Raw genomic sequence first — 22608 nt, forward strand, 5'->3', positions numbered from 1 at the left:
TAACCAAGCAGGGCTAGTAAGAAGTCATCACATATTGACTTGTCTTGAATACACAAAAGAAAATACAGACATTTAACTGTTTCAAAGTTTATTGAATACTGTGGGGTTTTTTCCACAGATCTACAAAAATACGAGTTGGCCATCCTTCACAAAATCACAGGAGACAAAAACATGTTTTCTCTTCATGAACAGGACACTTTTGTTTGTATTTGTTGCAAGGCCCAAGGAAACCCTTTCCTTACAAATTTTGGTAATGCTGTCAATCACTTACACTGCACTGCCATTTAAAAAAGTTAAGATGCTGCCTTTTCCCTGGTACCTTGCTTTTTCCTCTGACTTTGCAGAAAATACAAAGGCATGGTAGGAGGACTGTCCTATCTCTCTAGACCTGCAGGATGGAGGACCTGCTCTGCACCTCTGTTCTGGACTTTGCACTGTTGTAGTTTAGCCCTGTGGCCAGACAGATGATTAAACCAGATGAAGAAAAATAATTTCTGAGTATTTCAGAACTGAAAATAAAGTAACCAAAAGATTTATCAGATGACAAAATTAATCAATTAACAAGGGCAAAGAAAACATATAACTCTACTGCTACCAAAGGAAAATAGTCCAACATAAAAAGCAATTATTCTTTGCAAATTTTGCTGTAATACATAGGGTAAGGGAAGTAAGGAAAAAACCAAAACAACAAAACACCTAGCCAGAAATCAAGAGAACTGCCTACCATTTATCCTATTGCCAGTTCACACAAGGACTTAGAAAGTTAGTCAATCCACATCAGACTAAGAACCCTGAACAGATGGCATTTCTTTTAAGACAGAAAACGTTAGTTCAAATTGCTTTAGAAACTACTATAGAATTACATTGTTATTCCCAGTGGGACAACTTAATTAGTGTTATTAAAATGCAAGCCAAATGAGCCTTATGGTGAAGCATAATATTAATGAGGCAGAATTTTCAGAGGTATCACAATTTCATTTTTATTGTATAAAACATTACAAAAATTGAACACCACCCTTTTAATCTTAACTTAAAATGTAGTTTAATTTCATTTTTCTTTTCTAAGTGTGCTTGCAGACATGTGACAGACTTTTTCTGTTTAAGCCATATCATTTTGCTACCTCAATTCATCCAGATTATTTTAATAAACCAAATTACTTAAAGGTGTAGTTAAAATTACATAACTGCTAGATTTAGTGATTATTTTTATAAGCAAAAGATAAATCAGAATATAAAATGAAATTAGTTAAAGTGTGACCATGCAGTTAATGAAAGGTAAAATTTAAAAACTGTACGTGATATTGTTCCAGTATTCACAGATAAAAACTCAACAAAATATATGAAATGACATATAAAATGAAGAGTAAGGGAACCATGATGAACATATCTGAAATAAACAATTATGGGACTAAATATACTAAATAGTTGAAAACCGTCAACTCACAGACCTCAAAAGGTATGCTACTAGGAAAGACTGCTAAAAGAAAAGAAAACTCTTCTTTCCCTTCCAGACTGATTTACACACATAAGGGGAAAAAAAGAAAAAGAAAAGAAGAAGAAAGAAAGCCAAACACCCCTCCCTCCCGCCAAAAATTAGAATGATTACTCTTGCATATTTCCTAAAATGGTAAGCATAGAACTCATATTTGCATGCAACTTAGGTTTTCACAAGAGAAATTCAGAAGAAATATGCTGCCAACTAGCTAGCTTCATAAATGTTCATTATTTTATCTTTTGCCTTCTGAAATATCACCCTTCCGGTTCCAAAAGGGGTATGGTAGGCTCCGTATGGTAATTAAGTCACTGCAAGAATGCTGCCATTTCCCAATTTCCAATCTGAAAACTAATAGGAGTATGCTGTTGCTCTCCAGTAATTACACAGCTAAAAATACAGATAACCCTAGAGAACTAAATCAGAACAGTTCCTTGCTACTCTGTCTTTATATACACCAATTGGGACTCAGTATCTTAATTACTATAATAAACTAAATACTCTAATATCAGCTTAAAAAGTAGCTCTGAACCAGAAGCAACTCATTCACAATTAAAAAAATATATTAAAAACCAGAAAAGTGAAGAAGTAGAAATTCATCAGTATGTCCTACACATTTTCACCATAGAAAGTGAAAATGAACTTATTTAATTGATAATGAATGGTCACATCTCACTGGATTTCTTGCAAGGATCACATCTTAAGTTTTTTTTGGAATCATAAATATTCTCTAGATTTTCACATTTTCAAATTTTTACTGTGTTTTTAGTCTGATGTAGGGTTAGGAAGTATGAACTTCTGCCAATCATTTCAGTAACTGATGTCATTATGTCTAGCTACACAGCTTTTATTTCAGTTTTGGGGACAACTAGCTCTTCCAATCTGTATTTGCCAAACACTTCAAGTTACTTCAAGATAAGAATCTCTTTGCAAACAGAAGGTTTACCTTGGCATCTCCATCTGGTAAGAAGAGATAAGCTCCACTTTTATCTCGGTTACTGGTAGTTCCATACCAAGCAAACTCCACCTTCATTTGATGGTTTTTACCATCTTCTTTGGTATTAATTTTCTAAAAGGACAGAGATTCATGTTAGGTTTCCATAAAGAAGCACAAAAGTTCTCAAAAAAGTAAAATATAGTGTTTTGAAATAAAATATAACATACCTCCAGTAATCCAGACATTCCAGAAAACCACAGTTTCATGTATGCATTTTCTAAGATTATATTATCCACAGAATTCTGCATCTCTTTTATCTTGAAAACTCTGTCTGGCTTCTCCTGTCTGCTATTTCTTACATATATGTTATAGTCAGCTAAAACTGCTTCTGAACTCTCATCCTCCAAAAGCTGGTAAACTCCAATCCCAAGAGGTGGTAGATGTGCCACAAAAGAGATCTGTTGGGAGCAAATAAGTAGTCATTACTAAAAATAGCAAAATATCAACTTTTTATACTGAATTTATGTTCAGAGTAACTCCCTTTGCTTGAATAATTTTAGGATGGCTGAGTGTTCCTTTAGTCCAGAAATAAATACAAAGAATTATCAAACAAAAATATCTGCATCAGTAATTTGCTTAGTATCAAGATTACCATTACATTAATGCAATAATAATTTTGAATCTTGTTAAGAATGTTAGCTGTGGTGTGCAGTTCTGATATATCTGCTTCTCATTGAAGATGCATGTGTACTGGATCAAGTGCACACAGACTCTACTTATCACTTCCGTTTGAAATTTAAATTCAAAAATGTATGAATTTAAATAACTAAGTATAAAGCAAGTGTCTCATTTTTAGTCTCTGGTTTTTTTAGGATCTATAATCTGCACAGAAGAGTAGTATGCAAGGTACATCTCCAAAGCAATTTGTTTAGAATTTGAGGTCCAGATAAGTCATTTCATTTCCTCTTCTTCAGGCAATAAGTATACTAATTATTGTGCTGATTTTGGCTGGAATAAACTTAAATTTCTTCAGAGTAGCACATATGGTGCTTGGTTTCAGTACTAACCACACTGATAACACAGGTATGTTTCAGCTACAGCTGAGCAGGGCTTATGCAGCATCAGGGCCCTTTCTGCTGCTGCACCAGGAACGAGGCCAGGGCTGCACAAGGAGCTGGGAGGGGACACAGCCAGGACAGCTGACCCCAACTGACAAAAGGGATATTCCAAAGCACGGGACATCATGCTCAGCAATAAAAACTGTGAGAAGAAAAAGGAAGAGGGCATGTTTGGAGTAATGGGGTTTGTCTTTCCAAGTCACTGTCCCATGTGATGGAGCCACACTCTGATGGGGACGACTGAGCACTTGCCCAGCCTTGGGACACAGTGAATGAATTCCTTGTTTTGCTCTTCTTGTGTGCACAACTTCAGCTTCACCCACGAGCTTTCTCACCATTACCCATCCAACTTTTTCCTCCACCCCACTGAGTCAGTGAACAAGCAGGTGTGTGGGGTTGAGCTGCTTAACAGGGTTTACCCACAATAATTATCCCTTTGGAACACAATTGAGAGACAGTTACTGAATTCTCTTCACAGAAATATTATCCTGAATGAAGTTCCTACATCAAAAGGAATCAAAACATAAGCCTGAAAGCAATACAATATTACTATTACAATAATACACTATTACTATATCATTAAAAATGTAACAAAATAAGTTTCTGATCATTGAGGACAATCTTCTATAATGATGTACAACTCAAAAATTCTCAGCAGTTTTGTTTCAAACAAAACCAGGAGGTGACCTTGAAGATACCTGTCCAGCTCGAGTATTTGGAAAGGAAGAAAACATCTGAATGTAAATGCTTAAGTCATTGCACTTACAAGACATTCCAGCTGGAGTGCTTGAGAACACACAGGCTTGTGTGAACTGTGACTCTGTGTACAGACTAGCACTTGAAGGAAGAAGCAGCTCGAGAAAGTTAGGGAAAAAGACACACATCTAGTACTTTCCAGTCATGCAGCTGAAACAGATCCTTTAAATGTCATAAATGATATCACAAAAGTTTATCAGTTTAAGAAATATTAATGCTAAACACAAGTATGTTGATTTTTAAGGGGTTTTTGTTTTTTTTTTTTTTTACTTAAAATGACTGAATTAACAGTACTGTCTACAGAGAATACAACATATAAAATATGCTTTCCATTTTCTTCAACTATGAAGCTACAGTATCTGTCAAAAACCATATTTTAATGCTTTTTATTTAAAGTAGGGTACCTGATAAGCTTCATGTGACACTGTAGTTGCTCCATCCCAAACAGCACTAATTTGGACAGTAACAGGTTTTCCCAAAGGAGACAATAATTTAACTCTGGCTGAATTCACATTGACTGAAACCACTGAAAATCGCTCTTGTTCCGTAGGATTATATATCAAAAGGTATCTGAAAAAAATATATTTACTAAATTATCTTTTGGCAACCAAGTTTCCTCCTTCAGGTTAATGTTACTGCACATAAATTTTACATACAGAGGATTAAAATTATGTTAGAACAACAGGAACATACCACAACAAATAGATATACAAAACATAACCAAGAAACAATGGATATTTAACATCAGCTGTTTGCAGATCATTGTTTCTTAATGCTATTATTTCTCCAAGAAATTTTGAAAATTCCTTACAAAATATACAACTACTTCCCATCATCCCTGCTACAGAATTACTATTAACAATTGCAAGCACAGTCAAGATACTTAAGGGCATTTTAAATGTATTTTTCAGGTTGAACTATTAAATTCTCATCCAAATTTGGTTGGTTTTTTTTAACATAGCTTAGAAAAAATGAATTAACAAAACTGGCTGTACATATATATATATATATATATGAATTATATATATATGTGAATTATATATGTTCACTAAAGGAGCTAGTTTCTCTCTCCTATAAGGGAAAGTACAAAATTATTTAAATTATAATTTACCAGCATTTACTACGGCAACTGTTTGCATATCTTCTTAATAGGTAAATATGGAATAACTATTTTTTTACATAGTCTTATGCCTTTTCTTCCATTTGAAAATAGATTATGCTATTAACCAAAAGAATCAGCCCTGAGCTGAACGGACTGACTTTATTAGCCTATATATTTTTTTATTATTACAGGTTCATGTATTGTAAGGTATAGAAAAACAAAATTATACTAGAACATCTCTGGCTTGTGCATCTGTAGGACAATCATTATGCTTCATGCCTTTTCACTGACAAGCTAAAAGAATGCAGTATTTACAACTGTTCTCTGAAGTTTCCCTCTGTTCGTGTCATCCTTTTAAAAAGTCTTTTACAACAAAAATTGTTCTTGCCAATATTTCTGATATCTTCTTAACTATATACAGCAGAACCAATACTCTATCTCCAACCTCCTTAACCCTCCCCACTGTAAAACAGTTTACTTCCTCATGGGATCTGATTTTTCATCAGTTTCCATGAGATCCATTTCTTATCAAATCACTCCTTCCGCATTTTTGCTAAGTAGGTTCTCCTCGTTCTCTGCCCTGTGTTTTCTATGCAGATTCTTCAGGGGTTTGTCCATGGTTTTATTTATTTTGCTTTCACATCTTAAACCTCAAATTCAATTATCCCTTTCACAGATCAAACCATTTCACCTAGAACTGTCTCTGTCCACCCGATCTACAAATCTCATTTGGAATCCTAAGCAGGCCATCATTTCCCCCTTATCTTTTTTCTGGCTTCCTTTTTTTGCCTGCATCAAACTTGGCTAGTAAACTACCCAGCACTTCACTGCTACCCTAGTACCTCACAATCAGCAGGAAATAAAAGGTCAACTCCAATTTCTCATTAGTTGAATAAACAAAATCAGAGGTTTTATTAGCTTTTTTTATCAAGAACCTTTGGATTACTTGCCATATATCAAATGAGCTTTCCATAAAAATTATTTTCCTTTTAACTCTAAATTCCCGTGAAGTACTGTTTGAATCATGACTTCTAAGCATACCAATAATTTTCAATGTATATTTGTGATCACAACCAAAAATGCTTTGGGATACTCTCTTTTGCCCTATTTCATGCTGAAGACTCCTAGATTGCTAGACAGTATAATAGTTAACCATATTCTGGGTCAGCTTTCAGAGTCTTTAAGAACTTGTGCAAGAATTTCTGAGAACCTCCCCTAGACTTGGGTAGGGCATTTTATACTTCTGCTTATATGGAGCTGTCTTCTTTCAGGGTAAGACTTAATTTAAATGTTTTGGTTAACCTTTTGGTTTAATGTTTTGGTGTTTTTGTTGCTTTGTTGGGTTTTTTTTAAATAACATTAGTGGAAACAAAACCTAGCTATACCAACCCTGCTCTCAGTCTCAACCCATTACAAATCAGGAAGAATAAAGAAATTATATTAAATAAACTTTTTTTAAGAACTCCTCATATACTGTGGTAACAGAGTGTTAAGAACTCTGTCAGAAACAATATGGATTAACAGATAATTGAACACCAAAGCTCAAAATAAATCCTCATTCTCATCCATCAACAGAACACCATGTCTTCTTGGCTTTTTTTCTTTTTATACAATTGAATTCCTCAATTCTTATGCCTCCAAGTAAAAGGAGACCTTATGTATATAATAATTTTTCACTAATGCTACACTCCCTCATTAAATTTAAATTACCTGCCAAGCAAAGAACATATTAGTGCAAAAAATATTTCCAGGAACTTTGTTCACCTTCCCATAGATACAAACATATTTCACAGCTTTGATTAGTCTCATGACAAATTTACCTAACAAAAGACCTTAGGAACTGCCATATTATTATTATACTTCATCAGGCTACTTATTTAAAATTTGTATTTGGATTAAACAAATCTCTTGTTGTACTAAAATATATAAATTTTTTAACTTCTCAAATCAAGGTATTTTTAGTTCATTATGTGTGTGTAGAGTAGTAAGATAGAGGAATCTAGCAATGATAGGTCACATTTTCAGCACTACAAATGCAGGAATTTTGACTAGATAGTAACATTTTGTTTTGACATATTATTTCATAAAGACTGTAGTATTTATACAAAGTAAGATGTAATTCTTGTGCATATACAAAAGCACTGACTAATGTAATTAAATCACATTACTTCTGAAGTGCCATTCAACTCCCACCGTTAAATAACATCCCACCATAAAAATAGTAGATTTTATTTGAAAAAAAAAAGAGTTTCACCTCATTTAAGCTGTATCATTGCAAAGAATGCCATGCAAAAAGCTAAGTACAATTGCTTAATGCACTGTGGTTGCATTACACAGAGTAGCAACGTGATAATACTGAAAGGTTTTCTATTCCTTATTTTAAGGCAAAAACATGAACATTACAATCTTTCAGAAGCAGCAAGCAAATATTTTCTTTTCATTATTCAGGTCACTGGTCTTTGGCAACAACACCAAGAAAACTATTAAAGTTTACATCTTTCATCCAGTTAAAGAGTGAAGGGTTTTAATGCTTATTGGTAAAATTCATGTGAAAAATTTTATCTGTAATATTTTACTTTAGAGGCACCATTATGGCCAAGAGTCAGCCATAATTTCTTTCATTTATTCAAGAAAACTAAGAATCCTAAAACTATGTTAATATAAATTGTATTGATACAAAAACCATGACAAAACCACTCACAGGGAGACAACGTATTTCACCTCTGAACTGGAGCAGGAGTTAACTGCTCTCAGCCCATCAAAAAATGAGAAATTACTGCAGATTTGAGCTCTTAATCCTAAATTGGATGCATTACAAATATTTGCAGTTTTAGAAAAGCAATTCCTGACACCTCATTTTCAGACACTTTTGGAAAGTTACACCTTGAATTATTTTACTCCATACTTTTTTGGGTGATTTGATTCAAGCATCAAATATTTTGACCAGTCTTTCCTTCAAGACTTAACTTGTTGTGGAACATTTTCAGCAAGAGCTGGAACATGCCTCACTTCCCCCCACTCCCCCTTCTTATTTCAAATACTTTCATTATTCAATTAAGAAAACATGTCAACTGCTGTAGTTTTATTTACGAACAGAAATATGAATAAAGACAATTTAGATCTCTAAGAACTTTAATCTCTGCCTCCTAAAAGAATATTGTTTCTTAAACAGAAGAGCTTCAGTATTTCAAAAGATCACTGTTTTCTTTTTCTTCAGTGTGAAGAATATGGGCATATATATTGATACACACATTTACTACTAACACCTGCAACACAATTACCATAATTACCACTTCCTTTTGAAGTTCATTCATGCTTCCATCACAAGGGGTTGCATTCAACTAACATGAGAAACCACAACTCACTACTAGTAAACGTCAGAGCATCATCAGTGACAAAGGCTTATCCAAAGACAACCTCTTCAAGGCACTGGGATTCACAGTTCAAGACAATACCTTTCATTGCTCGGCGGAGTAACCGTATTCAAATTCACTTGGAGAACCAATTCCTTGAGGAACTCCAGCTTGGACTGATCAATTTTACTAAAATTTCTCCAGCAAACCTTCTGAGACCTATTGGTGCATTTCCCATTATAAATGTTTTCATCAGTGTCCGTTCTCTGGACACACATGCACAATTTTAATGCAAAGGTACACGAACAAGACCTTCAAAGCTGATTAGTTTCTTTCACTCTTCTCCTATAGAGGCTAAGGTAAAAACTACCTAAATGGTGAAAAAAAAATGCAGCAAGTACGCCCCAAACTGATAAAAGGTAAAAGCCATGAAGCCAAATCATATACTGTATCAATGGTCTTCCACTGAAGAACAAAAAAGAACAAACAGATGCACATAAGTTCTGAAAACATCAAGGGAGGAGTAATGAAAACAGATTAAAATGCCTTAAGCTATAGAGAAAAGGAATTGAAGTAACTCTACATATGTTAAAAGCAGAAAAACTGGTGGGTTAGAAACCACAATTCAGCTAGAAATGTATTCTGAGTTCTTGACTGTTGATGGACTTTGATAGACTAAGACTTTAGAATTGTAAACAAAACTGTAATCCTCTAAAACAAAAAATCATCTCACTGGGTGATAAAGATAGAATTAAAACTTTTTCACATCATAAAATTGCAAGAAAAAATCACTTTGAAAGATGGGAGAAGAGTCAGTAGGTAGTAATGCTTCATTACTGAACACTGATGTATATGAGGTAGAAACAAACTAGGGCTTAATATTTAAACTGCATAAAGCACTGCTTGCCATGGCAGCTTCCAAAAATATCATTAAAAAATCTAAACTACCTGACCTCTGATGTATGCTGGAAGTTTAACAAAAAAGCCCCAAAAAGTCCAAGGAAACTAGGATCCTAAGAAACTGCCACAAATTGCCATTACACAGGTGCATGTCTTCGGGGATGGAAGTACATGGAAGGAAAAGAACCAAGACCATCTATTTAAACCAGTCATTTATCTGTGCATTGTGCAAATATGTACAACCTCCCCCGAAGAAAAGACTTCCGTGATTCTTGCACGGAAGGCCAAGAAACCACCTAGATACTTATTTTCCTCTTTTTTTTAATACAGACTAAAACCAAGGAACTTGAGCACAAAAATGACTCTCCTGTTTTTAAAATGCTCTCTCCTTGCTGTAGAGGGCTGTGGGGAAAAACTTGGGAATCAAACCTAACCATAACAACTCCTTTTTCTTAAGAAGGAAAACTCTATTGAATACTTACTCAACTGCTAGGTTAAAAAAAAAAAATTATGTCAAGTTACTTGGCTCTTTTCAAAATTCTTATGGTTCTGCACATAAGAGTCAAGGCCTCCTCAGTCAAAAGTATGAATAACATGACATTTTAAGTACAGGTCCCCTCCTCCATTTTGTATGCTTTTCTACTACGAATTACTAAAGATGATCTATAAAATATAATTATAGAGCCTATAAAATAATTGTTCTGAAAATAAATATATACAATCTTCAGGATATTTTCTGTTCACAGTGCTCCTCTGGTTATACAGAAATTAGACATTTTCCAATATCTCAATCCATGATCTGTTCTTAATATTCCTTTAGGAACAAGACTCATCAAAAGCCAACTGTGCAGGCTCATGATTGTGACACTGTCCTTGGCAGCAGATTAATGCTTTTTTCCTACAGCTCTTCTATCAGTTACTAAATTGGGCTTCAGAAACTGCATTTCACAGCATTTCAAGACACTTCTCAGTTCTATTCAAAATTAATTTTGTAAGAAAGTTAGGCAACAGAGAAAGTTTTGGACAAAGTTATTCAAACCCCCATGCATGAAAATCTTGTGACCAATGTCCTACACTTTCTGAAGGTATTTGAGTCTGATTTATGCTCATTTCAAAGAAAACTTGACTCTGCAGGTATTTAAAACTATCTTTATGTCCCCCTCTGTGAAATGAATATTTATTTCTCAAATGTAAAATATCCTCATGATTTCACCCAAATTATACTTCTTCTATTATATGTTATTGTAAATACTGAATTCTAAGTCTCCGTATACCTTGAACTACTATCAGTGACATCTGATCCACAACCTTCTTTCAATAGTGGCAAACTCTACTAAAAAAAAGAAGGAAACGAAAAGTATCAAAATCAATTTGTCTAAATTAATTTTGAGATAAAACCCCATAAGCTCCTGAGGAATTACTTAACGTATTTTGGAACAGATATGCATGGATACTTGTTCAATAATACAAAAATAATTTTCTTCCTAGTTCATATTTCAAAAGGGAACAAAATCAGCAATACCCATTAGATGTATCAGAGGTTTTTGTGAGTTTTTTTCCAGAAGGGAAAATACACTTCCAACATTATATCATACCAACTAATATACAGAAATCTGATATTAGGGATGTAAGATATTTCTTTTAGAAGCAGAACTTCTGGAGGATGAGGAGAGGGAGGGGTGTAGAGAGGCAAAGGGAAAATGCAGGATTTTCCAGTACAGATAGGAAATATCTTGACCCTTTGCATTCCTACAGAAAACTGATCTGTTGCTACTAATCTACACAGTTAGTAGTAGTAGCTACCACACTGCTCCCCACATCCAAAACTCGCCTTACCTACAGTAATATTAATATTAATAATATCACCAAAAAAAGACCTCCACAACCTCCCCAGACATCATGCTGGAAACATTTAATGCATAAAACAGTTAAAACATCCAGCACTCAGACAATCTTTTATCAAAAGTGATACAAAAGCACTCCAGCTTTTACAGCACATCTGCCAAGTGACAAAATATCATTTGTCAGAGAAAAAAACCTTTTTGTCCTGAACAGAAAATTCCATGTGCCTGTACAAGAAACAGAACATAAATTGCTGTGCTTGTTCACAACAAATGTAAGCAGAGATGTTCTCTCACTAGAGCAACCAATTCTTATATAAACATCAGGCAGCCTTTCAGATCACTGGAAGGTCTTACATGCCTTAAACCAGTCCACTTTTCTGTTTTATTCCACCTGGTCAAACAGAAGTCTACGTACAAAACAGACTATAACCTTAGTCATGTCAGGTACTACAAAAGCCCCCATTTTGCTATGACTCCCATGAGTAAATTGAAGAGAGAAAGAAAAATCTAGATATTAACAAATTTCCCAGTGCACTGGAAGGTTGCTATAGCTTGACCCCTTCAACAAAATGAGAAATCAGTAGAGCAAACTTTGAAAAATGCTGCAAACACTGTTCTTGAAAAAGTCCAAAACTGATGATACTGTTCTGCAGCTCAAGCACCAGTTTTTCTAATATACAATTAAAATTTTAATTACATTTCCTCCAATTATGTCTTCCTTTTTTCCACTGCATGTTTAATATGACTCTTTGTAACAAACCTGTATGCATTTATAGATTTATGTTCCTTATTATCAGTCTTTTCAAACTAAACAGACTTAGTGCCCTTGTTTTCCTATTAACTCTTTCCAGGGTCTTACCCCATATTTCCAAGAGCGAAATTGTCTTTGACACCATATAAGCAACTCCCTTAATTTCATCTTCTGGCATATCTAGTCTTCTTCTGCTTCACTAATGTCCATTTGGTGAGTCCACACAATATTTTCCCATGTGATGTGCAATACTTCCACTTGCCTGCTTCTTTGACTATGAAATAAAGTCTCCAGTTCACCAAGACAGTTTTAAATACTAACCCTATATAGAGTGGCTGTTGGCAGTATGACGTCAAACTTTATAATCTATTTACATTCTACTCTGTTAGCATGACAGATAGAAAACAGCTTGTGACTTTATTATCTGACCTAAAGAATTCCTTGCTTGTTTCTTGGCCTCACTTTGCACAAAACAAATTCCACCCTACTCAGATTGATACCAAAGGATATAATTTGAATACTATGTGATATCCAACATTTACCAATGAACATTTACCAATGAACATTTAGAAAACAGCTAGGCAACCAGCAAGTCTGTCCATTAACAGAGAGAAGGTAGCACAAAGTTAAGGTCAAAGCAACAAATGAAACTACAGTGAAATTGTGGTTTAAATTGAATCAACATGCCTAATGATATTAAAATAGTTTCAAAAATTGCTAGAGATTTAACATACCTTCTCCAAGATACAGTGGATACTGAAAGCATTAGCATTCATAACTATGCAATCCTAGACATTTAATTAAATTGAGAAGTCTTTTGTTTATGATTAGGACCTACACACTCAGAGGTAGCGTCAGATGAAAACACAAAATCTGGGGCAGTAGGAATATGGGTGGTTTATTAAAAATCAAGATAAACAATCAGTTTTCTATTAAATCAGAGAAAAGCAGGTTCTTCCCCAAAAGACGACGCCAATACCTTTGCTCAAGAGGCTTTTAACTGACTGGATAAAGTCTAAGGATATTTATCAGCTTACCTAAGCAGATAAAATAAATAATGCTAATATGTTCCTCTACATCACATCCAGAGAAGCTTCTTATAAATTCATCAATACTGTCACAGATGTAACAAGGAAAAAAAAATCAATTTACATCAAAGCAGCAAATTATAATCCAATTCAACTGTTCGTTCTAGAGTAGAATATTAACTCAAATATATATAATAAAATATTATCTTACATGAAGAAATAGTAGGATGTTTTCCTCTTCTTAAATAAAACATCTTTTGCAGCTTATGAATAATACCCTGCATAACAGTTAGTAGGATGGTAATCTCAACCTCAAATTACAAGCACGCAACATAAATTTGTGTTGCTTTCATAAGGTGTAAAAGGGTGGAAACAGAATCTATTATCCAGGGATCAGCTTTTCATTATACCATCTAATTGGTGACATCAAGAAATAAAGAGATACTATCAAGAAATAAGTAAATTCACAAGAATCTACTTCAGTAGAGTTGTGACTAACGCAATATAATGCCATGATTATAACAGTATTTGAAAAGGAAGTTAAATGTATAGTTTAGAAATAGAGCTATGCAAAAATTACATATTATTTCTAGGAGCAGTAATGTCTGAAATAAAAATGTCTAACATACAAATAAATAAGACCAGTGATCCTGTGCTTAAAAAGAGTTCCATAATCTTAGTTTGACATTTCAGAATCACTGCAGGATTACCCTACCTAATGACAAACCCAAATCTGAATTTTAGACTCCTTAATAAAGGTGAGAATCTTTGTAATATCCATTGCTCATGCAAAAGGTGCAGAATGAGGCAGACAATAGGCACATAATCCATCCCTCCATTCTCACAGGAAACAGGACTTTTGTGTGGCTCTCTCAAGAACAAACCATGGAACACCCTCAAGAAAAAAACACAGACACCGACACAGCAAGAACTGCATATTTTAAGAACACACACACAAAAAAAAATCAACATCAACCTAGGACAAAACTTTTAAATGTTATGTACCTACTACATATGCCAGATACACATACTTCCTATGATTTAGATGGATTGTAGTGGCACACATATCCTAATGTGGAGCACATAACTACTCTCCAATTAAGGATAAAAGGATTAAGTCCAAAGGCACTATTTTAAATTTTTCTTTTACCACAAAGTTGTGAGATGTTCTGAGGTCCAAGATGGGCTTGAAGCCCCCTGACTTTTTCAGGGTCAGGAAGTACCTTCACTAAAATCCTTTCCTTGTTCCTCTTGTAGTGCAGGCTTTATAAATCTGCATTTAGAAGGGAAAAAAAATCTGGTTCAGAAGAGCAGAAAGACTTTTAAGTATTCCATATCACTTCAGTCTGTGCCTTGAGAGCCTTGGACTAACTACAATATTGCCTCAAAGTAACTCCAGTAAAAAGGCTGAAGGGGCAAGTGCCTGGAAAAAAAAGAAATAATACACAAATGTACTAATATACTGAAAATATGTATATTCTACTTCCAAAGCTGCTTCAACACGTACATGCATACGATGCAGATCTTTCAGCTGTATTCAAGTATTCACTACCATATTCCTTCATAACAATCACTTTCTGTTTTTTGAAAACAAATGGAGGGTTTTTCCCTTCCCCTAGAGTATGTTTATTTCACCTGTTCCTTCTGTATTTCACGATACTTCCACTACAGTGTTCTCAGAGGAAACCAGAAATTTCTTGTAAGACCTCATTTTCATATTTTATTTTATTTTGATGTTGTAATTTTTTACAGCAACTGAAGCATCCAACACCTTCACTATCTGACTGTACTGGTACTGCAAACCCCAACAAAAGATTTTGCTATACTGTGCATTGAAATGAAAAGACTAAATTTGTGCAATTTAGAAAAACTGCAAAGATTCTACGAATGCTACAAACTGAACTTATTTACTGTTTTAATTTTGCAATGGCAGTTTCAAAGACAGTAAACAAAAACATTTAGAAGAGACTGTCATTGGCTCATCCACAGTACGACAGACCAAAAACTGAAAAAAAGTTTGATGTTTAAGAATTTTTATACACTGAAAAATAATCTTTAAAAGTTTGAAATTTAACAACTTTTAGAATAACTTGAATTCAGAAGCATAGCATTCAAAAACTGAGATTTGAAAACTAAAAATTAATTCCACAAAAAGCTTTGAAGTACAATTAATTGCAAATGAAAGCTGCTTTTTTCTTCTTCGTAACGAAAATTTATCATAACTCCAAAAATGTACCACAGTTCAGTTTTAAAGCCCTTAAACAAAAACAGGCATTCATCTCTTAGCTTCTTTGTTTTGTTTTCAGACTTCACAGATAAACTTTTAAAGAGATGTCAACTACCGTGCCTGGAGTCAGTTCTCAGATAAGCCTGCATGTAGTATATTTTTTAAATGTCTTTTTAACACAAAAAGTAGAAAACTCAGAGAGAAAATACAGAAACCTCTGAAAAACTGTTATGACCTTACACAAAAAGTGAGAATAAAGAGAGCAAGGTGCTGTGAAACTCTTCCATACCCCTCACTTCCTGTCCCATTAGACATTGTCAATGGAGAGTTTGCAGGGTTTGGTCATAAAGATAGCTGCACAGCTAAGTTCCACCTAAAAAACAGAATGAATGTATCATGCTTTTTGTTGATTTTGAAGTCACCACTTTTACCAGAATGATTTTTACTGAAATACTTATTTCAAGTTCACATTTAGTGATGTTTCAAGATTCAGACATCTGAGTTATCCTGTGTCAGCCAAGTATTTCATTGCCTCTGCAACAGCTCTTCCATCATGAAAACCAAGGAGAATGTTTTTAAAATATCCAGTCGATTCAGTCAAAATGACCTTGAGTTTACTACAAACAGAACATGCTCATGGCAGTTACAGGTCACATGAAATCTAGTAAATTGATCAGGCAGCTGAACACGGAGATTAACACTTTAAAGTAATTTTCAAAAAACCATTAGGCTGTATTCAACCTAAGCAGCCAGGGTATTGGAAACTAAAATGCAGGCTCTTCATGTATCACCTGCAAAGTGTTTTCTAATTTTTTACCTACTTGCACTTCTGGGTGCTTAATAGAAGTGCTAATTAAGGGTTGTTTCTTAATAAAAGCAGTGAGTGTTAAGGCTTGACTGAATGACTATTCATCCTGTCCTCCTCTCTGAAAGATACTAATACAGAGGTTTCACTTAACGACACAAGGCTGTGCATATTGCAATCAGTATTTCATCCAATAAAAACTTAAAACTATTGGTTTGGTTAGAGTTTATTTGTTCGCTTACTTTTTCAAGATCTATTTTCTTCTCTGGGGAACAGGTGTGCATATTAACAATGTATGAATTACCACAAATTTTTATGAACGCATCTTAAATGTTACGGTATTCTTTCCTGTTTTCTTTAAACTTGTTTTTTTTCTTCATTGACAATTGAAAATACCTTTGTTTCAACTGTCTTTTTTTCCCAGTTATTTTAGAGTATAACTAGGAATACATATGCCTCTGAAGTCATGCAAGCATAAAAGGCAATTCACATGTGTATTATTAAAATGTCAAATGCTCTTGGGAGGGTCCTCTCCTTGTAACTACATTGGACAACAGTTTTGATAGATTGTACCAAAATGGGCGACGTAGGTCTAAAGGGGGAAAAAAAAAGGAAACAAAAACACATCACCAAAGCTAAAGTTGCCAAATAAAGATAATTACCCTGATCCAGTCACTTTTTAAGCTCACAAAGACACAGTTATGGCATGTGACTAACAAAGTTTCCATCTCAGACAAGTTATCCCTGCTGTAGTCATCCAATCAAATACAATAACATACACACTGCTCTGTCAAGAATTTTTGACCTTTGTACATTATTATCTATCACACATTAAAGTTAGCAATATAGCTTTAACTTCTACATTATAGTGCTGTGTTGAGAAAGCAGTGAATATAACCTGCCAAGTGAATTTCTAAAAAGACTAGCAACTCGAAAAATTATAGAGGTACACTGGGATTTTCTTTCTCAAAAAATACCGCAAATTTTTTGACTTAATGGGATAAACACAACTTATGCCAAAACTCTATTAAATACAACCTTATGCCAAAACCTGCTCATGGATAACAAGGTAAGGATAAAAGCCTAGAATATTTTGCATCCTCTATTTGAAAAAAGGAAACTTGCTTTTATAAGGCGGATATCACTAAACTGCTTTGACAGATCTTTGGAGAAATAATTGATTACAGTGTATCCTCCTATAATTAATACCCTGAGCAACCTAAGTATTTCAGCTAGTGGAAATAGTGTCTGCTAAGCTATAAAACTGGCCCGATAAGGAGGTTATCATACAATATTTTTCCTCTAAGATTGGCTGACAAAAGTTATTTGCGGGAAAATTATAAGAATAGTTGGTTTAGCACTAAAAATAATCCTAAATTAATGATTTTTAAAAAAATTTCAGTGCCATAGTATCTTCAGTTCAGATAGGATGCCTTATACCATGCTTGTAGAGTGCAGTGGAGCTCAGTAGTGAAACTGCCCAGCTGGGTACATGAAGGTTCAGGAGTTAGAACAAAAATGGGGGGTGGGGGGGGCAGGGAAGTAAAACCTAATTGCCATTGTTAGGCCTTTTCACTCAGGTTCACCATATTGTGCCAAACAAGACCACTACAACATCCAAGCTGGGGCAGTCAATCCAGTCATTTGGTCATGTATCATGCTCCCCTGCAATGGTGTCTCCAGAAAACAGCACAGACAGAAATAGCTGGAAAACCATTCCCCTCGCAGTGTGACCTTCATCTCCTGCTGACAGCCTAAACTGCGTGACAAGAGGTTCAAACACATCCCCCATCCACCAAGTCCAGTGAGTGCAAATCTTTTGCCATTCACGAACTATGACCTCTGGCAGGCTGTTCCTAAAAATCTATTATTATATTAAAGGGCTGGGCACTCACAGAGTACGAAGCAGCATCCAATTTATCAGCACACTCAACAAGCTTTGTTTCCAAGACATGCAGTAATTTTAAACTTCAGAACAAGACTGAAGTAGTTCCATATCTAGTTGGATATTATCTTGTGAAAGCTTCATTTTTCAGCTGAAAGTAATAATTTTTTAAAAACCATGCAACATCATTTATCAGTTAAAAGACATTTAGTGTAATTAAAGACTCCATAATTTCAGTATTCAAAAGCCTGATCATAAGACCACTTAGTCATCCTGAGGTGGCGGAGTCAAAGTTAAGATCTAAAATACCCTGTATACCTATTTCATCAAAATTAACACATTATTTTTAAAATAAAACTATGGATTCATAAAAATATCACAACAGCACTACAGAGCAAGATGCTCAGGTGGGGGCAGAAACAATATCGAACAGGTTACATGTGGCACCTGCTTAAAAGCAGTTTGAAAGCTACTTTTCAACTACACAACAATATGGAGGTACTTCATACTAGAACAATAATTACTGAGAGATAGATCTTTTCCTGCTTTCCTTTTTTTTTCCACATAATCGAGTTGTGGTAGCTCTCCTGTACAGTCTGTCAGATCAGTTTTCACTACTGACTACAAATTTCACGAGCATTGAAGAGAACACTTAACTAAAAAAAGTTGAAAGCTAAAAAGGAAGGATGGATGAAAGTGGCAAAAAGCCCATTACTAACTATGTTCCTGTAGAAAACCAGTTATATTTGCAATCAGTAAAATAAGGAAAAAAAGAAAAAAAAAAAAAAGATTGAGATTTAAAAAGCCATTATGAGCTTCCTATCAGCAGTGTCACTCTAAACTCACAGGTGATATGAACCACATTTAGAGAAGAATAACCAAGTTACAACACAGATATTTTTTTTAAATTCTGACATGGAAATGCAAAAATACAAAAAGCTAAATAGACAATCAAAGAAAAGTAACACCTTGCCAGTTACACTGATTTAATTTCTATGCCATATAATGATAAATTAGAACACACTAAAAGAAAGAAATCTAGGGATTTGATTAGAGACAGGTGAATAATAAAGACTATTAAGAACAGAAGATAAGCAAATAACAAAGTTCTGGGGAAGATCAGAATTTAAAATCTGCTGATGCCCCAAAATTTTAAATGGAAAAAACCAGTTTCTCTCTTATAAGCTTTAAAGTTTGAAATTTAAGCATAGTAATTCTTAATAATAGATTTACTGAGTTGATTTTAAGCTTCTACTGAAATTAACATTTTTTATGTAAAGCTACTAGAAAACTCAGATGCATTCATAATAATCACATACTAGATTTAACCAGTAGTTACTGCGTGAGCTTACAGACCACTTTTCCCAATGGTAATAAAGTTAGTGCAGATTCAGACTACAACCACAGATAAACGTAGAGAAGACTAAGCTCATTTTTATAAGCAAAACCAGCTTATCAAACAGATATTCAAATGAAAATTTTAACAACAAAAGAAACATGAAGTAGTGTACGCTTAAGCATTACTTTCAAAGTGTTTCCAAAAAAGGATGTAAAAAAATAAACAGGGTTTAGTCAGTAATATCAATATTCTCTTACAATCTTTCTTTGCCCTTTTTGTCTGATTTTTCCTGTCTTCATTCTTTTTCCCACATTTCTGACTGCAGTCTTTGGAACTGCACCTTATATGAAACACACCTTATATGACTGTATGGTATCTTCACAATACCAGACAACATAAAGCGAGCAATTTTCTACTAGTACTATCTTCTTAGTAAGTTAAGACCACTTTAGAAAGTAGCAACAATAGTCTGCTAGAATAATATTAATGGTAATGTCATGTATATCTATTTAATGTACAAGTAAGAGGGGAAAAAAAAAAAGGCCAATGTCTAATTAATACCAAAAAGGGAAAAACTTAGCATATTATGCAGAGACAAAAGTGGAACACTGTATGCAAACAAAAGGTATATTAAGGGATGAAAGGGGCACAGGGAAAATTTCAACAGCTAACTTAGGTGAGGGAAAAAAAGGCAATAAAGCTATCCTCAAATGGCAAAGAAAGTCTGCATCATAACTTGCCTCCAACCAATTGCTCATATACTACATACACAATCTGCTTCCAGGGAAGAAACCTGAGGAGATGATTTTGAAAAGCTAAAATATTTTAGTTAAATAAATAGGCGCCTGAGTTCTTGGCCATTTTGGACAAGTTTAAAAGAATCTATTAGCATCTATATAGCACTCCAATAAGAGAGTAGAAGTCCTATTATAAAAAAATAGCACGCTCCAGAGAAAAGCAGACATATAGACACATTATGTACATTTAGTGCTGGAGGACTGATGACAGCTTTCCCCAAAAGCTCACAAAAACTAAACTTCACTCACTTTTTCAAAGACTTTAATAATATTTTTTTCAACAGTTAGTTGGCTGAATAGTTGGACACCTTCATGAATTAGGCAAGTAAGTCTTATTAGCTTGCCACTTGCTAGAACTAGAGAAATCAAATACTAACATCAGCAAAAATAGCATTCACTGCTTTTAAAATGAATCTTAAATCTTCTGTTCCGTAAGCAAATACCTAGTATTATTTGTGTTACACATACAGTAGCTCTCATACCCATATATCCTATTCACTTTATTTGGATCAGTCACTTTCAATGAATGTGTACATTATTTCAGGTGGGATACTGAGTGTTCATGGGGATACGAGGATGCCATTTTCAACTGAATACTCTACAACTACATATAAGTAAAAAAGTAACTCCTCTTAATACAATGGAAAGTTGGAGTTAAGAGAGAATAATGACCTAGTTTATCTTCTACTTGATTTTTAAAGACAATTCCAGTATTTATAAATTGTGATTTTCAGGCTTATAAAAACTTAGTATTTTGCTCACAGAGTTCATTAAAGCACCTGCAATTCTGCTTAATTAGAATCTTCTATTGCTTCTCTCAAGCATAATCTATCTAGTATTACAATGCTGTAAAACCATACAGAAACAGAATACTTACTTCAGCTGTGGTATGAGAAATGCCTATAGTTTTAACATGCTGTGTCCACTTTCAATTAGACATAATAATATCAGCATAATCTCCCAGACTAATTTTTTTAATTGTCTTTTTTTTAAAAACTTATAGCTCTATTTTGAGTGAAAATTTTTAAAAAAGAAAAAAAAGGAAATGGCATAAAAACTACTTAACAGGTAGTGAAAACACATACATTGCTAAAAGAATCCCGGACACTGAATAATATATAAATTGTTTACCTTGGTTGCAATGTCAGCTTTATAACTGTCTTGCGTGGCAAAGAATCTTGAGAAGCTTGAATATCATCCTACAAGAGAACATCTTTGAATTTGCTTTTGAATACACTTCAATGGATAATTTATGAGCTTTGCCTATTATATGTGTTTTGTGAAGTACAAAACCACGTTAACAACACAAACCAAAGCTTATTTTAGCACATTACTGAGGATGACAAACCACAAAATTTAATAAACTAAGTCCTTCACACTGACAAAAGGAAGAGGCTCACTTTGACCAATTCACTGGGAAATATTTGTTTTTATTAAAGATCTTATTAGATTCCATTATCAAATTATCACGCCTGTGTTTTCATTTTTGCATACAAGACTTTATCATCATCAACTTCCTTCAAATTTTGCAAATACTTATCACATATTTTTATTAACTTTCTCCTGCTATAAACTTACTCTGAAACACTACACTCGTGTGCACTTATCACAAGGATTCACTGTGTGGTCTCCTGTGAGCTCTCATTGTTACCGTATATTGTACACAGAGAAAAGTTTCAAAAAACATAATCTGAGGTGTGGTGTGGTGTGGTACAGGGCTCACTTCCACTGAGGAAATGTAGAGACAAGACATTGCTGTCACTGTTGCATTAGTCCAAGAGAACGGACAAACTGCTTATTCACAGTGCATTCCTGTCAGTTCACACAATGGTGACCAGTTTAGACTTTGAAAGTGCGGAGTTCTCAGTTCCTCAAAACTTCCTCAACATCATGTTTTTCAAATCCAGCAATTGTCACTTACATTAAAATTTTCTTTCTGCACTGAAAGAACTAAGACTTAAGTACAGGAATGGTGTAATGGTTGTACAGCTTTACTTTTACAATTTAAATCTCATCCATGATCCAACCAAAGTTGGGCCATTCTGGGATCTTTAAGTTTCTTCTATTTCCCAGTGTATGGCCTTCCAAGAGATTTTTTGTTTGTTTACTAGTGTAGAGTTTGTAAAACTTAACACACAAAGTATTCAGTTACCAACTGAATAAACATGATGCTTTCGTGTGTAACTAATAATTAAGAAGAATAGAAAAAGTGCAGGCAGTGTCATTCTGGAATCCTTCAATAGTGTCTTATTCCTGACTTTCTTCTTTCTGCCT

At 34.3% G+C, this 22608-nt stretch overlaps 1 protein-coding gene across 1 annotated transcript in view; it reads right to left on the minus strand.

Annotated features, from left to right (window-relative positions):
• Positions 1-22608, minus strand: part of MAN2A1 (mannosidase alpha class 2A member 1) — a 111957-nt gene that overhangs the window by 34615 nt on the left and 54734 nt on the right. The window contains exons 12-15 of the mRNA XM_032095476.1: positions 21466-21533; positions 4708-4873; positions 2657-2887; positions 2439-2561 (exon numbers count right to left, since the gene is read on the minus strand). Of these exons, the coding sequence (XP_031951367.1) occupies positions 2439-2561; positions 2657-2887; positions 4708-4873; positions 21466-21533 (588 nt within the window). The remainder of the gene's footprint in view (positions 1-2438; positions 2562-2656; positions 2888-4707; positions 4874-21465; positions 21534-22608) is intronic.

The sequence above is a fragment of the Corvus moneduloides genome, chromosome Z (assembly GCF_009650955.1).
Source record: "Corvus moneduloides isolate bCorMon1 chromosome Z, bCorMon1.pri, whole genome shotgun sequence".
Classification (NCBI taxonomy): domain Eukaryota; kingdom Metazoa; phylum Chordata; class Aves; order Passeriformes; family Corvidae; genus Corvus; species Corvus moneduloides.